Raw genomic sequence first — 17,890 nt, forward strand, 5'->3', positions numbered from 1 at the left:
CTTGTCAGCTAAAGCTCTAACAAGAGCTTTAAGCTTGAACAACAATAGAGATACTATGCTATGATTATTTTTTTTAAGTTTACAGCTGGAATAAGAGAGAAAGAAATGCCTTTGAGGTGAGGAGCTGAATTCTAGATGCAGACTGATGAACAGAAGGGAGCTAAGGGAATAGGATTTGTTGCTAAGGAATTTTAATGAGGAAGCGTATAAATTTTGGGTAAGTAAATTAAAATAACTTCTATACTGTACAGTATACATGTGAATATAAAACTGCAGGTTCCATTAAATAACCTAGGGAACTGAAACTCAGCTCATTTATGTTGTTTCTTTGAATTAGTTCCACCTCTTATACATCCACATAATGCTTCCAAACATATTAATCAGATCATGTCTTAAAAAGTCTTCAATTGGCTGTGGTGTGAGGAGAGGCTCCAAGCAGGACAAGCGTGTTTCAGGGGAACCACAGGTCAGCCACAGTAAAACAAAAACTGAATTTGAAAAATACACATGTCCAGTAATAATTTTACCTAGTCTTGGCAAAATCGGATTACAGCAGCATTTTATTGTGTTGATTAATGTGTGGCAACGTTTTACATCCTCTTACTCAAATGAATAATCTGTCCCTATACACTCCATAGTTCAAAGATAAAAGTCTCTTCCCAGGGCAGTGGAGGCCCACACCACTTCAGCAATTCCTCAGAGTACTGTTTTTAAACAAATATTTTTCTGATTAAAAAAAATTAAATTGGACAACAATTTAGATATTTCTGGTATTGACTACTTAACCACATTTAAGTCCTAAGCGTGGCTATGTGGGAAAGTAAGATATTACTATCACAGCTCATTCCACAAGTCACATCCTCTCACTCATATACAGCTCAGTGGCATTTAAAACAAGAGGCTGGAGCATGTGAGCCAGGGAGACATCCCAGTACACAGTTTGCTCGTGTAACTGTGAGAGATGGGGTGTCCTGTGTGAAGGTCACTAGTGTGGTTATGGTTAATGACCCTACTCCATGGCAGGTCACAGGACTTCTGAAACCTCAAAATGAACATGAAGCTAATTACTGCATCCCTGTGTTTACATACTGCATATGCCAGTGGGTCCTAACTCTGGCCTTTGTGAGCCTGAGTTACTATAATTGAGGAATCTGTCTTCTGAAGAGTTTGGTTGTTTATTTTCCGTTTGTTGCTGCCAAGAGGGCTTCTCATTTCCTTTCCTTGCAAGGCTTTTGACTCTTTAACTTTAACACATTTCCAGCCTCCAATAGTAGGGCTGCTGAAACTGGGAATTCACTAGTTGCAACACAAAGGGAAATGGCATCCTGGGGATACCCCAAGCAAGGCAGAGCATGGTCAGCACCCGGCTCCCACTGCCTCTGGCAGGCAAACATGGGCACAACCTAGAGAAGAGATCTGGGTGAATAGGCTTCAGAGGGAAAAATAAGGTCAAAATTAGTCAAATTATTTGTATAGGGAAAACAGCTGATAGTAGAGGATGTACTTGAGTAGAAATCAAGGGCTGAAAAGGCTGGATAAAGCTATTTTTAACCTTGTACCCTTTTCAAGATTTGATTATAGGCAGTTTTGAAAGTTTTGCTAAGTTACTAACTGCAAACAGAGACATTAAAATCTGAACTAATTACTGGTAATGTTTCATTTCTCTACAAGTTATTTTGTTTGTGATACTGTGAACATTAAATTCTCATAAAACTTTCCAGGTCTGACCGACACACAATGAAGCACACAAACAGATAGTACATCCGTGGTGTGTGCCCCTGTATTTATGGTACTACACATGAATGCACACCCTCTGCACACGTGCACCATGCCAAGGCTGTGATCTCTGAATAATATGCATCTTGACAAACAATCAGGTGAAAAAGGTTGGGCCCTGAAATATCAAAATTATTTGCAGCCCCATAGAGCACTGGGCTGACCCTGTCTCTGTGCTCCTTGGAAGATGTTCTCCTTTCCTGCTGCTAGCTCCTCTCTTGCCACTGTCTGCCTTCTCCTTGTCCACGGGAACCTGGGAGCAGTGGGGAGGTGACTCATGTCCTGAGGTCCTCTGAAGCATGCTATAAAAAATGTGCTGGGCATGCTGATGATAAAAAAGCATTAACCTCATATTAACAGGAATAGTGTCCAAGCTGAGACAGAAGTATGTGGTCAATTGTTCTTGTAAGGGAAGTCAATTAGAAAAAAGCTGATTGGATTCTTTTATTAAAATGTGAACAATGTGAGAGCTGTCCTCCTCAGATCACTAAACCAAATAAGGGATAGAAATCAGCTCTTTTTCTCTTCTGATCTTCCCTTTTGGTGCCTCCTTGTGCTCCAGAATTGGCTAGCTGACTATATCTTAGATGCCTGAGCTTTGTAGGAAAAGCCAAAAGGAATACAAGCTCCTCACTAACCCTTCTCCCTTCCCCTTCTGACGTATCCATCAGGTATTCATTCAGCACTAAATTTCCAGTACCTGCCTAAACTCTTCCCTCTTGAATAAAAATTTGGGATTGAAAGCTCTAGCTTCAGAAAGTGAAATCCACATCTGTGTCAGTTCTGCAAAAAAAAAAAAAAAGGCAGAGGTCTGCTCCTTGCCCACGAAGTCCAGGTCCACCTTCTGGCTTGCCAGCAAACCAGCTGGGGTTATTCCCTCCATAGCAAATATGACTGGGGAAGAGAGCAGGTCAAACAGAGTCCTTAAACAAACTCCCAGTTATGTTATGCAGACACACAGGAGTCTGCCTAGTCTCTGATCTTCTCCACCCCCCCCCCCCCCCCCCCCACCTGGCACAGCTCCACATGGGAACAACTGTGGCACAACTTATTCATGGCACCTTCACCTTCAGTGACTTCCCATTGTTTCAGGGAAAGGCTCACAGGAAACTGCGACTACTCTCTCCTCTCAGTGCTGCAGGGTAGGGACCACGTGCAAAAGAGCAGCATGTCATTCTCTCCTATGCTTCATCCCTTCCTTACTCTGCTAGGACATCCTCACATACCTGTCTTTCTCCCCACACTGGTCTTCTATCTCAACTCAGAGTTAATGCTTCTAAAGTCCTTCCCCTAACTCCTAGTGATGTAAGGAGCTCTTTCTGAGGAAGGGACAGGTTTGTCACTGCTGGAAAGGAAATGGGGCTCTTCCAGGATGAGTGGCACAGTGAGATACTGCAACAACTTCTTTCTGTTGAAGCTTCAGCAGACTCCACATCAAACTGTTTTCTTACTTTTGGACAATATTGATTCAAAGTAAATGTGAAGGAACAAGACTGCTGGGAGCAGGGTCCAGCTGGCTCTTACCACCTGGAGACCTAAACCCTCACTATTTTGACCTGAGTGTCCTGGGAAGAGGAACAAATGCAAGAGAGAAGTTTGATAGTACATCTATCAAATTTAGTCCAAGAATGCAAAACATTTGGGGTATGTGAGCTACAGAGTAAATCTGACTGTGGATGTTTCAAGTCTTATGGCGACACGTCCAGCACTGTTTAATAAGCTAAATCCTAGGCTGTGGAACACTTCCATGTATAGCAATGCTGTTATAACACTGTAGTCATGGGCAGCATGGCACTCATTCATTATTGTGTTATGGCTGCCCATATTTTAAAGGGCCAGATTCAAGACCCACTGAAATCCCATTGTCTTCAGAGTACTGTGGATGTAACCACAATGCAGGGATTTTCAGCATTCCTTTGAAATAAAGTGAAAACAAAGGAGCACTTTTTTGGCCGCTGTTTCTCCTCATCTCTCTGGATATTTGCCTGTTCTTCCCCACCCAGGCAGCTCTGTTTGTTTTTCCCCACCCAGGTCTCTGCATCTCCAGTCTCATTGTCTCTTCCCAACCCACTCTCCCTGCCACCTCTGACACCTGATGTAGCCTTTGGTCTGCTTCAGCTGCCACCTCCCAGCTCTCTTTCCCCTTTATAACTTTGAAAAGGGCATGAAGTTAAGTTATGATGTTAAGCACTTGCTGCCATAACCTTGTGTTAGTTATAAAGGTCCAGGGAAGCCTCAGAACATTCCCAATGAGATTATAACATCCAATGTTATTCTCAGAGATCATAAAGATTGGGAGAGAGGTTGTGGGAACCTCTTTGGAAAATTTTTAAGGAGGTTAGGCAAACAATCATCAGAGCCAGACTAAGTATAATAGTTTGGATTAATAGACTAGTAAGGAACTAGATAATTCTTTGATAAGCATTTATAAAATGGCTACAAAATTTCCACAAAACTTCTTCTTGCCTGTTGCCTTCTGCAAAACTCCCACAAAAAGACAGCATACTGCCCATTTACAGAGCACAAATACAAGTATCTCTGTCCACTGACATCAGTATAAGGCGTCCTGCTGTCATTTATGAAGCTCAGACTTTTATTTGGGCCTGAGTCAAAGAACTGAAATCAACTTTTCATTCTTTTAGTCCATTGCAGAGATATCTGTTCATGTTTCTCTTTCCATTTACCAGCTTTGAATAATTGTTACAGGAAAAGTACAGGGCTGGATTTTCTTGCTGATTTACCAGAGATATAATGCAGCAACTCTTTGCCAATGAAAATGTGTCTATTTTAAGAGTGGATGCAGATACAGTCCATGAGGGGCATATTGCTGTATGATTACACATGGAAAAAAATATAAGGACAGATGTAAACAAATATTATTTTCAGTAATTTTTGTTGAAGCAATTTTGACAAAAATTATTGGAAGAAAAAGCCCAACATTATTCATTTAAAAATGTGGTGGCTATGCAAGATTCAGAAAAAGCATTTTCTAATCTTCTATTTTTAGTTTCTCGAAATTCAAAGTGGTAGCAGATGAATTAACTGGTATTCCATGAGTGAAACATATACATCTGACATTAAGGTCAGAAATTGACAATAAACTCTGGGGATTTTCTACTGTTGTTTTGTTTTATAAACAAAATGACCCAGCAATGAAATTTCTCAGTTCTAACCTAATCCTCCCCAATATCTACAGCAAACAGTAGCCCCAGTGTAAAGATTTACAGCTATGGTTATGTCTCTGCTTTGTTCTTGAGCATGTATTTACTTCTGCCCATTTGCTTTCTGAAATTCTCTCTCATTTGTCATCTGAAGAACTCCATTTAAAAGGAAAACAGGCTTCAGACATGAAACACAGCTACATTCCTGAAACATGAGATGAACAACCTTAAATTCATGCAACCTTTCATTTACAGTACTGTTTAATGGATGGGCTGGTTTCATTATGGACAATGCCTCTCCCTGTTGTTAGCCTGCAGAAAGGTCTAAAACTCTTAAGCATTTAAAGGAGCTCCATTTCAGGCTCTGTATTCCCTCCTCCCCTCCCTCCCCCACTCCCCATCACCCCTTGTGACTGCCCTTTTTCTAAGTGCATGATCTAAATGCTGTACTCTGCAAATTGCACTTATTGCTGGCTTCGAGCTTCGAAGAACCCTTCTGAGCACTTTTTATACAAACCCTAACAAGGTCAAAGTTGGAAAAATCTCAGCTGGTGGACTTGGATCTCATGAGCTAGTGACCATTTATAATTAATATTAATGAATGGCAGATGACAGATGTTTATTGCCTAAGCAGAAATGTGCATTGCTAAACAAGAAGGATTTAGTTTAAATCCAGAGTAACTGACTTTATTTCTTGTATGGATGTGGGGTGGTGGTGGGGAATGCCAGCGGGTGATCCAGCCCCTACTACCTTTAAGCATGAGCATGGAAACAATAATTCTGTAAAAAAACATCCTGAGCTCTCTAGCTAAAGTATGATATTTGGTCCTTCAAAAGATAAATTTAAGTAAGGAGGACTCTGTGCACCTTGGCAGCTCTGATTTGCAGCAGCAGTGGGTTTTATCCACAGAGTCTAAAGCACCAAAATTAAGGAACTCTTATCTCTGTTTTACACTTGTGAAACCTGAGGAAGTCATATGAAGATGGTATTATAAGAAAAAGGTTTTTGTCAATGAGACAAAGGATTGCATTCCCAGACACAGTATATTTTCTGTTGCTGGAATTTTTTTCCACAGTGGTCTTAAATTAAACTAAAGCTATGATGCATAAATCTCTCAAGTTTAAATGTGACACAATGGAAGATGTAGCACGGAGATGGAAGAGTCTCGTCTCTGTGAATACCTGTGAATACTTAAGGCTGACAGAATCTCTGGTTTCTATCTGAAAAAAACTCTTTCACAGCACATAAATTAACTTCCTGGACTTAAGAGACATCTTGGGTAATATTTTCAAAAGTACAAGAACAATTTAAAGTAACTTCTTAGAGTTCCTGATTGAGGTTGGAGTAAGAATCTATTTGCTCTGAATCCCTTGGACCAAGCATCTTGCTCCTTAGTATCTTGCTACAGTATGTGTGCACCAACTATTTGCTGTTCTCTTGCCCCAGAGATTTCTACATTTCTGTATTACTCTGTCTGTAAACTGTTTCTGAGTATGCCGTTCCAGACCCTTGCAAAATATTATTTGCTTTAGTGGCTACAGGGTTGGTCTCAGGTCTTATAATAGACTGCCAAAGGAGTTGCTAACAAAAGTAGTTAGTGCTCAAATCTGTAGAAATAGTGAACAGTTTCTGCTTTTGGCTAAAGAATAAGTTCTTGGAACAGGCAAGAAAATGACTAATTACTCAGTTTGAAAGAGAAGCATGAACGGTGACTATTGTACAGTGGGCTTTGTCACCTGGAGGCAGGAGGCAGCTGGAGAGATGCTGCTGATCCCCGCAGTCTCAATTTTTCCCAGAGAGACTAGAGAGGATCCTGACTTGTTACAATACATAATTGTACTGAAAATATCACTGGCTGAACTTTAGCATCAGGTTCCTTAGAACCTTTCTTGCATTCCAACGCTTCAGCTCCTGTAACAAGCCCTTCTGTATGGGCTGCACACACATCACAGGAACACCTAGGGGTGTTACCATTTACCAGCACTGCTGCAATGCTCTTAAGGCACCAGCCAAGTAGAAAAATAAAACATGCAAGTTGTGCTGAATGGCCGCTGTGCACTGCTGGCAGGATCTGTGTGAGACAGGACACAGGGCAGATCTCCTGGTGGAGGTGGATCAGAGTTTGCAGACCTTCCTTAGCACTTGGGGGTGGTCTGTCATGAGAGCATGACATCTCATCTCACTGGGGGCTGCATGTCCTCCTGCCTTTGGGCCAGACAGCCTTGCCTGCATCCATCTCATGAGCATGGCAGACAGTTTGTGAAGTAGCCTAAATGAAGTGGGCTCCAGTGATGCACTGTCACATGGCAAAATCATTCTTCACATTCCACTTCCAGCTACTCATAAAGCTGGCTGCTCACTTCAGTGTGCAAAGCTGTGTTACTACAAAAAGCTCTAAATGCACAGTTCATCCTCAGAGGAATTTAAAAAGAATAAACTTATCACATTCTTGGGGAAGAAAAAAAAAAATAAAAGAACACAAGACAGCCTGGATAAAATTCACATGGACAATTTCTATTTGTGATTCATGTTAAATTGAAGACTTATGGGCAATGTTAAAATATTTGCATTCAAGTTCCTTTTGTGCATATCCACCATGACCCCTACTTGGAAATATTTTTTAAAATATTTTATAGGCATTGATTTTCCAAATAAATAGAAAATACCAGATTACCAAAGTCATTACATTTCCCAGAAACTTGCTGATTCCAATGAAGTCCCAGTCAAAAGTAGACAGGGTTTTGAAAGAACCTTGCCTTAGTGTTAGGTTTCTGCCTAGTATCCTTCCAACTTGTCCATTGGGTTGGCCTCTGGCAACCCACCCAGCAGGCTAACAAAAACTCAACAGCCTGAAAACCTGAGATCCCTTTGGCAACTTGGTCCAAGATTCCCAAGCTTCCTTGGGCTAAATTCTGAATCCTTTAGGCATATAAATTCCCTGGGCCTTTTTCAGAGGCAGCCCAAGAGTTTTGGGGATCCCAATCTCCTCTTCCATAAGCTTCTCTCCACCTGGTAAACTTCCAGGTATTCTCTGAATAAGTAAGAAAAACCCTTCAGAAACATATAGAGATGGCCAAAGTTAAATCTCACGTCACTCTTTTAGAGAGGGAACTTTTGGAGCCTCTGATCTGTATGACATTTAGAAGCCTGACCTGACATTTTAATCAATGTGAAAATGCATTTGGAAGTATTGGCACTACTTAGAAAGGGGAGGGTCAATGTTTTGGCCAGCTGAAATAGTACACACACATTGGAGACACAAAACAGAAAGAGACAGTCAATTTTCAACACCTTGATTTGAAAAGTATCCTTGAAAGCAAATTCTCCCTTCAATTACACCAAACACCAACCATGGTGACCTCCATGTGTTTGAGCAAGTACAGCACAGAGGTCAGAATCAGGCCTCTGGTGAATTTAGGTAATAACAGCCTGCTTCTGTGTTGATGGTTTTGCTGAGAGAATCCATCAGGAGCTGCTGTCCCCCTGTGTGTTACCTGCTGATGATAGGCTGATCCTGGCCTGGGATGCACAGGGACTCCTGTCTACCTGTCAGCACAGGTGTCACCCCAGGCAGAAATACAAACAAATGAGGCTCAGAGTGGAGGGGACAAATGAACCGTGCTGAGAGGGGCCAGAGGTACATCCTGTTGACTCCTCATCTTCCTTTACCTTCCTGTCATATCCGAAAACTTAAGAAATGTAAGGAGGGGACTCGAGAGGGAGTGTATTGGTGCACATATACCAGCAAATGAAATGGTGGAAGATGTCCAGGCTCCCTGGTCTGGTGTGTAGTACCAGGGCAGGAACTGCTGGCCTGATCCAGGTGTTGGAGTTAGCACTTGCAAAATGCCTCCAGGATCTGTACTTAATCACCAGTACAGCCCAGCTCTGAGCCATGGTTGATAATGAAAAAAAGGCATTCCTCAGGATGCACCCAGACACTGGAGTCATACAAGTATCATCTGAATTACCAGGTTCCATTGAGGCAATCAGTTTAAGTAAAGCTAAGGAAAACATCTTCTCCCACATCCCTCCCTTCAGAGCACACCAAGCACAAATTTGAGTACTAAAGTTTCTCTGGGGGTTTTCTCCATTTTACTGTTGTACTAGAAAGAGTTTAAATGTCTGCCGAGGCACTAGCATCTGTCTCTTATCACGTATAACTTTTCTTGATTATTTCTAGAGCGGCAGACTAAACATGCAGCTCTGACATAATACAGCATCACATTTTTATTTCTGGTTTGTTCAAAAGCCTGACCAGCTGAAATAAGTCTCTAAAAAGTACTATATTTATGACCTCAATCCAAGCTAATGAGAGGGCTCAGATTATTGGTGACTAAAAGGAAAACAAGCTATTAGAGATTTCTCCCAATACGCTGATGCTCTAACAAGAGGGTAAGGGCTTTTGGTACCAATCACTATTGTTCCCAATCTTTGTACTGGTTCCTGACTCTCCTAGTCTTAAAAGAGGCCTATCAAGTGAATTTAGACACTCATGGACATTTTTGCCTCTTTTAGGAGGGCTGTAAAAAACCAATCCCAATCAAAAGTCACCATTAAAGGTCTCAAAGGAACAAAATGGCAGTTTCCTAAATACCAGCATGGTCTATGTCACTTCCAGCCCTAAGGAATGGAGAGTGATTTTCTGGTCTGCTAAATTGCCATTACTTTCCTGTCTTCAGAAGCTGTGTTCAGACTTTATAAGCTGTGGGTTCTTATAAGATGAAAACTGTTATGTAATTACAAAATTGGTGTTAGCACATTAGTCCTGATTAAAACAAGGCTGCTAAAAAATTCCCTTAGTCCCAACAGACAAGCATGAAGGGAATAAATCCCCACAAGAGCTTGTTTGAAGAAGCAGCAGTAAATGCCTCCGCAAGCAGCAAGCAGAACCCATTATAGGAATACTCCTTCTCTGGTTGCTTCTTTGACTGGAAGATATTCTATATTCAGGCACGGGCAATATCTTTTCTATGGCACAGGAAAGGCACATCCAACCGGATGAGAGGTTACTCATCAATTCTATTGCAAGAGGTCATCACAAGTCAGGGACTTTCCATAAGCCTTGCTTATGAACTCATGAGTGTGGAAGTGTAATTTCCCAACCATCCACTGAAGAAATTATTTCTCCTGACTTTCCACACACCTAACAGGATTCAACTTTCTCCTTATCTCCTACAGCAGTGAAAAACCTGACAGCTCCTATCTTGGCGTAATTAATCAGGTCAGCCTCCTCCCATTCCTCTCTGCCTGCTTTATGCAAACGACTGTGGTGCAGGCCCAAGCTATTTCTGCATTTGGAAACAACATTCTCATTCCTGCTAATGTGTCTCTTTCAGCACTGTTCTTGCAAGGACAAGCTAGCACACACAATGTAAATAGGAACATTTTTCAAGTGAATGCAATCTAGTAGTCCAGATCCTATTTTCAGAGGCAAATGAACCTTAAGGACCCTCATACAATGACATCTAAAGTCTGCATCTCGAGAAGTATTTCCATTCTTATGAAGAGATAGGACACTTAAGTACAAATTAGTCAGCAAATCCCATAATACAGTTGCTCAACCATAAGCTTTTGAGGTATAGCATCATCATAGAATCACAGGATAGTTTGGATTAGAATGGGCCTTAAAGATCATCTAATTCTAACACCCTGGCATGGGTAGGGACACCTTCTGCTAGACCAAGTTTTTTGAAGCTATATCCAACCTGGTCTTGAACATTTCCAGGAGTGGGGCAGCTACAGCTTCTCTGGGTGACCTGTTCTAGAATTTCTTCTTAAGATCTAATCTAAACCTACTGTCTTTCATTTTAAAGACATTCTTCCTTGTTCTGTCACTACCTGCCTTTGTCAAAAGCCCCTTTCCAATTTTCTTGTAGCCTCCCTTTAGGTACTGTAAGGCCACAATTAGGTCACATCAAAACCTTCTCTTTTCTAGGCTGAACAATCCCAATTCTCTCAGTCTTTCCTCACAGCATAGGGGTCCATCCCTCTAACCATCCTGGTGTCCCTCCACTGGACTTGCTCCAAAAGTCAGTGTCCTTCCTGTGCGTGGGACCCCAGAGCTGGAATCAGTGTCCCAGGTGGGGTCATACAAGAGACGAGGGGCAGAATCCCCTCCCTTGCCCTGCTAGCCACATTGCTTTGGATGCAATCCAGGACACCATTGGCTTTCTGAGCTGCAGGAGTACATTGCTGGGTCATGTCCAGCCTCATCCATCAGTATCCCAAGTCCTTCTTAGCAGGGCTGCTCTCCATCTGTTCACCCCCAGCCTGTACTGACACTGCGAGTTGTCCCAACCCAGGTGCAGCACGTTGTATTTAGTTTTGTTAAACCCCATGAGTTTCCCATGGGCCCACTTTTTGAGCTTGTCCAGGCATCTTGGATTATCTTAGATCACCACATAGAACTATGGGTATGACACATGCCTTGATATCTGTATCCATCTGGACTGGTATGGAAACTAGGTAGACTATCATCTTGCATCTCAACAGCAGAAGATAGGTTTGGCCAAATTACTTGCTCCTTGAATGTCTTTGAAACTTAGCTCTGTTAAAATTTTTACCTATGTTCTCTTCGGCATCTGGAACATCTTCAGCAGTAAGGCAGGCTAGGAAATGCACTAAGTCATGTAGCATCCAGATTGTTCTGGAGTTGTTAACCCTCATGCTCTGGTTACCTGGAAATCTAGTGATTATAAAATAGGGCCACAATAGCTATGGGGAAAAAAAGAAAAAAGAAAGAAAAAGAAAGAAAGAAAAAAAAAAAAGACTGCTGTGAACAAAAGTCATGCAGTTATGCTGTTTAAACTTCAAAAAGACATACCAGATGAATCAGCCACTTGTGGCTTGGGAATGAAAGGAGAAAGTCCATTGCATCACTGGGCAGCTGAGGGTTTGGAGGATTGTTATCTTGGCAAGTAGAGCGAGTACATGCTACAGGCTATGTTCCAGAAAAAAAAGTGTCACTTTTCTTGAAAATGAGAATGATCTGCTCATTTGCATAATATGGCATGACTGTATTGTTGACAGAGCTAGAGTAAGGGAGTTCAGAGCCTGGGGCATGCTCCTTTCCCTGGTTTCTTTGCTCAGCATGGTTTGTTTACGTCATGCTGTTGTTGCCCAGGCCTTTCATGAGGAAAGTGTGACAGCCTTTTAGTCTAAGAGGACTAAAAATGCATCTGAGAAGGGTGTGGACAGGTGGGAAGGAGAGGAACACAGTGTGATGGTGCTTAACCTTTAGGTTTTGTCCTTGTACGTCACGGGGCACAGAGGGATTGGGGCACTGGTACTGCCAGCACCAGCACTGACAGTGCTCCTGTAGCCAGGAAAGCTCCAAGAGGTCAGACAAGGCTGTGAGGGCCTGAAAGAACACTGTGGCACATTACAGCAGTGACTTGTGGTCTTTTATTGCAGTTCTCCAGCTTATTACAGTGTAGTGGGGAGGATCTGCGGTCCGTGGTGACAGTCACAGTGGAAGCAAGCGGGAGCCTTCCAGAGAGGGGCCTGCTATATCAGTGCCTGCAATCTCAAGAGGAGCAGTTCCATGACTCCTCTTGCTCCTTTTGCTCTCCCATGGTCAATATCTTCATGGGAGTGATGAAAGAAATACAATCATCACAAATATCTGGTGCCAGATTCTCATCCCACTGAGATTTCCATGAGGCCTAGCCTGTAATACTTCCCCATCAAAGTGAAGCAGGATTTTTTTGCACAATCAGCTTTTATGTCTCCCTATGGTGTTTTGGGATTTCAGCACCCAAGTCCCCTGTAATAATTACAGCTGAATATAATAGATGGGACTAAGTGACAGTGCTTAAAGCATAAGAAATCTTTCACCTGTGGTAGTTAGTCCATGTCAGCCATGGTTTTCTAAGTAACTCTCTGTAATAGAGTGCTTTTGAGTACCAAGGCCTCCCAAGTCATGGCCAATGCTTCCTCCAGCTAATCCATAAAATACAGTGATAGATCCAGTGGAAATACCACATCTGATGAGATAAGGCAAAGGCTTCTCTGAAATACCCTGGCTTGTTTAAATAGATGTATTCAGACATGGATTGCATAAATACAGACACAGGAGTTTCTTTGACCCGGGGCCATAAAATATTTTAACAAGAACTCAGCACCTTGAATCTGATTAGACATGTAATGATATTGTTATCCAAGCTAATTTCATATCTGCATTTAATTTGAACTACTGCACTTCTCAAAATTATAGCAAGTCTCCAGATTTTCATCAGTATGGGGATTTGCTATTATTAGAAGCAGCGAAGTATCTCCAGTGTACCAGAGAACTCACAGTGCCTGCAGATCAATTCTGCCAGTACAGTTGTCTGTGCAAAGCTTTAGTTCCAACATAAAAGCTATTTTAAAACCAATTAATTACTTTATAGTTGTAATATATAATACCAGAGACTTATTAGATTCTCATTAATACTTCTCTGATACTATATATATTCTCTTCATAAGCAAAACACTCTACTGAAAAATGCTTCGTCTCCTGTCTAAAAATACTTACTCTATTTTGTTTTTAAATTTTGAACGGTTGTATTGAATCTGTAAGAAGAAATAACTTTAGTAACGTCAGTGCATCATAGTAAGAATTCCGTGACCCATCGGGAAAGTTCACCGCAGGCAAAATAAAGCAAAGGCAGACGGTACAGCGGCAGGAAGGGCACGGGCGGGAACTTTAGGGCACGACCGGAGAAGGGAAAGGAGAAGGGGAAGGAGAAGGGAAAGGAGAAGGGAAAGGAAAGGAGAAAGGAAAGGAGAAGGGGAAGGAGAAGGGGAAAGGAGAAGGGGAAGGAGAAGGGGAAAGGAGAAGGGGAAGGAGAAGGGGAAAGGAGAAGGGAACCTACGGCTGCGGGAGCCGCCCCCGCCCCGCGCCCTGCCTGGCGCGGAACCGCGGCGCCCCCGCGCGGGCGGCACCGGCACTGCGGCACGGCCCGGGGACAGACGGCGACCGAGAGACAGACACACAGCCACACACGTGTAAAAATGCTACGGGCTTCAGCCCGGCAGAACTTTCCAACGAGAACATTCCCCATAAATGAAATTGAAATTCCAGGGGAATATATTCCTCCAGGTCACGTTATTGCACCGTTTACTTCTTCGCTGAATTCCAGTGTTAATAATGGCCTTGCCTTGTCAAAGTAGGTCATGGAACTATAGAATGGTTTGGGTTGGAAAGGGCCTTAAACCCTTAAACTCAGCACCCCTGACGTGGGCAGGAACACCTTCCACAAGACCAAGTTGCTCCAAGCCCCATCCAAACTGTCCACAAACACTTCCAGGGATGGGCCATCCACAGCTTCTCTGGACAACTTGTTTCAGTGTCTTGCCAACCTCAATTCAATAAAGAATTTCCTCCTAATATCTAATCTTAAGCTCTTCTCTTTTAGTTTAATACCTCTCCCCTTTGTTCTATCACTATCTGTCCATATAAAGAATAATTCTTCATCTTTTTTTAAAAAAGCTCTGTATAAGTACTGAAAGGCCATCTCTTATTCAGACATGAACTTGTAAACATAATGGCCCATGTAAATTTTGCACTTTTCATTTCATAGATAGCCAAATGCCCAAATTTCCAATGAATTTCCACAATATCTGGCACCCAGTTCAATACACTGCTATGAAGTGCATTTCAGCAAGTAGAAGGAAGAAGAAAAAAAATATTCAGGAATAAATCCCTGGAAACAAGAGAGAAGGGATATGAACAGGAGGGTGATGTACACAAGAATGGGGCTCCAGCTGTATCCCAATGCTAGCAGAGAACTCCTGGTAGAATGTTTTCTTGGGTCTAAACTGACACATGGACTGACTAGGGACAACATTACACTGTCATATAAAAATTTCCATTTTTAAAAATAGTAGTGAAAGGAACTAAACCAGCCAAGATGACCCTTCTATGCTATATTGCTTTACCATAACAGTATAGGTCTAGAGGGCAGATCTTTTCACAAATGGCAGCAGAATGGAGGTGGTAATATTAAATCATGTACAAAACTGCACAGAGGACTCCAAACTAGCTCTCCTCTGAGTAGCAGGGAATTAGGATTCAGTTTTAAGTATTTTCCAGAGATCAGTTTTCCTTGTCATTTGTAAAGATACCAGTCTGATTAAAACAGAAACACTAAAGCCGTGCCTAGATAAGTCTCTAGTTAAGCAAAGCTATCTTATTCTTAGTATATCCACACACATATAAATACATGTATCCTGGTCCATGACTGAATGGGAAGCCATTACATGTTATTCCAGGATACATAAAGAACTGTGGCTGGGAAGTCACAGCTGAATGATTTTGGCTAATCACCAAGTGAGTAATGTCAAACACTGAATGTCTGGACAGTTTCCATTCAAATAACATTTCATCTTTGGCCAACACTATTTACAAACCACTGGAATGAAATCCCATACTGTCATTTATCCATTAGTAAGAGACAGCATTACAGCTGGGTAAGATGCAGCCTTACTTCTGCATGGAGGTCTCTCAGTTCTCCCAGTGATGGTAGCTGTTTCTGAGCCTCCCACGCCAGTTCTGCAGGTCTCCCCTGCTCACCTCTGCAGATCTTAGATGGCATTTACAAATTCAGAGAGGGATTCTGCAGGTATATGGGTATATATTCAGGTAATCTCTGAGTGGTTCCCTGAAATTAAAGGTGTCATTTTACATTTAAAGTTTTACTGTTTCAGAAACAGCAAATTGGTCCCTACTTGACTTAATGTGTATATCTAAACCTTCCCTTGCTCTCAGGCAGTGGTGGTAAAGAATAGAGAAACTGTAAAACATTCCCATAGAGCCTCACAAGAAGAAGATACAGCATATTCTCAGATCTTGATCTTGCTCCTTGTTTTCTGCATTCTCTTCACCTCTTCTGAATCATTCTTCCTTTATCTGGCCTGCACCCTGCACGTCCTTGGATGGTTATCTGTTCTCAGAACAAAGTCACTTTCCCTGCACCTCCTCCCTCATTGTGACATACTCCCACAGAGCTCAGTGAGGCATGAAAAACCACTGTCTTTGGTTTTAAGACAGGAATGGGCAAAATTGACAATAATTTAACACCCTCAACAGCAAGAACTACTGCCAGGTTTGTGTAACTCCACTTATACCAGTGTAGGAAAGCCTGTAATATCTTTGTTAAAATTTAAAACCAAAAAGTATTCTCTCTGTAACAAAGAAGGATTAATTGCTTTCACTAGTATCATTATTGGGATATCACAAAAAGAGTTTAGCCAGATGTTTTATAATTCTTGTCCATAAATTTCTCCATGTAAGAAGGCACGAAGGTCAGTATGGCATTCTACCAGGAAAGTCTCCAGAGAGGTTGCCTTTGAAGATATCACTGGGATTCATCTAATTACAGGTGAATTTCAGCTGTATAGCTCAGTAGTTCCACACAGACAAAAAATATAATCTGTTTTAGGCTTGTGTGTACTTATGAGTTCAAGCCAATGTCATTCCCGCACTTGTTTGTAAAGCTAATAGAAGAAATAGAATCATAGAATCACAGAAATGTTTTGGTTGGAAGGGATCTTTGAAGAACATCTGTGCCATGGGTATCGACATCTTTCACTAGATCAGGTTGCTCAGAGTCTCATCCAGCCTGACATTGAAAAATTCCAGCGATGAGATATCCACAGCTTCTGAGGGCAGCCTGTTCCAGTGCATCACACTCAGCAAAAATAATTTCTTCCTCATGTGCAAGCATAAATACACGCTATTATATCATCTCCACAGCCAATATAAAGTTTTAATGTTCCTAAGGGGACAGGATGCTTTATTGGAGAGGCCTATAGCAGCAACAAATCCCCCAATATCTTACTTAATTTAAAGCAATAAAGTAGTTGAGCACCAAATTTTGTGACAATTGTCTAGAGTTTGATTTGAGACACATTTTAGTCTGAAGACCATCACACACCTGTGCTGGAGCAGACACTTTGCCATGGGATTCATGTTGCAATACCAGGAATCCCCTGGGATGTGGGTGTGGTGATCAGACATTTCCAAGTACTAATATTAGTGTCCAGCTTCTAATGGGAAGTGCTAATCCAGGGCTGGTTTCACAGGTTATAGCAAAGTGAGTGACTCAGAAATTGCAATAGTCTGAGCAAATCTTCTAATGTGCCATCATTTTTTTCAGGGAAAAAAAATAGAGAGGAGAAAAGAAAAAAATCCAACAAAGATGAAAGCAAGGAGACAAGACAGGAAAGCAAAGGGCGAGCAGCCCGAAGACAAAACCGAGAACAGAGGGAAAACAACAACAAAACGCAGCCGAAGAAAAGGAAAGCCCCAAACAAAGAACAGGACCTGGCACCTGTTGACACTGCACATTAATGGCCCTCCATGATTGTTTAAGTCTTATGATGCTGCTATCTCTACCAGATTGCCCTGACAGGTGTTCCAACCATTCAGGCCGCAAATGGACAATGCTACCAGTTACTATTAAATTTTAAACAACATTCCAAATACTTCCTATATTCTCCAAGCAACCATAGTTTATTAAAGAGATTGACATGAGCCAAGGAAAAAAATTCTAAAGATGGGATACTTTAAAACTGTTATATTATATGCTTCCATGCATCTGTAAAAGGCAATTAAGAAATTTTGTATATATTAATTATAGGGTATAAAATATAGCAATATAATAATGAACGACATTCAGATGAACAATGTTCTTTTTCTTTGTAAAATATTTTTCAAGTTATTGTTTAAGTATGAGGCAAGAGATATGTCTAAATCAAAGACGAGAATCGTATCCCTTCATATATTGTACATAATTAAGAGAAGGAGGAAAACATTTCTGAAGAGCCAGTAAGAGCCTAAGGTTTTACAATCTCTGGTGGAGCAGGATGGGATTACCCTGTGTTTTCCCGCTCCATGCTCCAGACATGGGTGAGAAACATCAGGAGAAAGCCAGCAGGGTTTAAGCTGCTGAGGGATAAGAAGCAG

The 17,890-nt window shown here is 41.7% G+C and overlaps 1 protein-coding gene across 1 annotated transcript in view; it reads left to right on the forward strand.

Annotated features, from left to right (window-relative positions):
* The window catches only part of RSPO3 (R-spondin 3), a 57,762-nt gene extending 40,487 nt beyond the window's left edge, over positions 1-17,275 (forward strand). The window contains exon 5 of the mRNA XM_062488788.1: positions 17,082-17,275. Coding sequence (XP_062344772.1) covers positions 17,082-17,275 — 194 coding nt within the window. The remainder of the gene's footprint in view (positions 1-17,081) is intronic.
* Positions 17,276-17,890: the final 615 nt, after the last annotated feature.

The sequence above is a fragment of the Cinclus cinclus genome, chromosome 3 (assembly GCF_963662255.1).
Source record: "Cinclus cinclus chromosome 3, bCinCin1.1, whole genome shotgun sequence".
Lineage (NCBI taxonomy): Eukaryota > Metazoa > Chordata > Aves > Passeriformes > Cinclidae > Cinclus > Cinclus cinclus.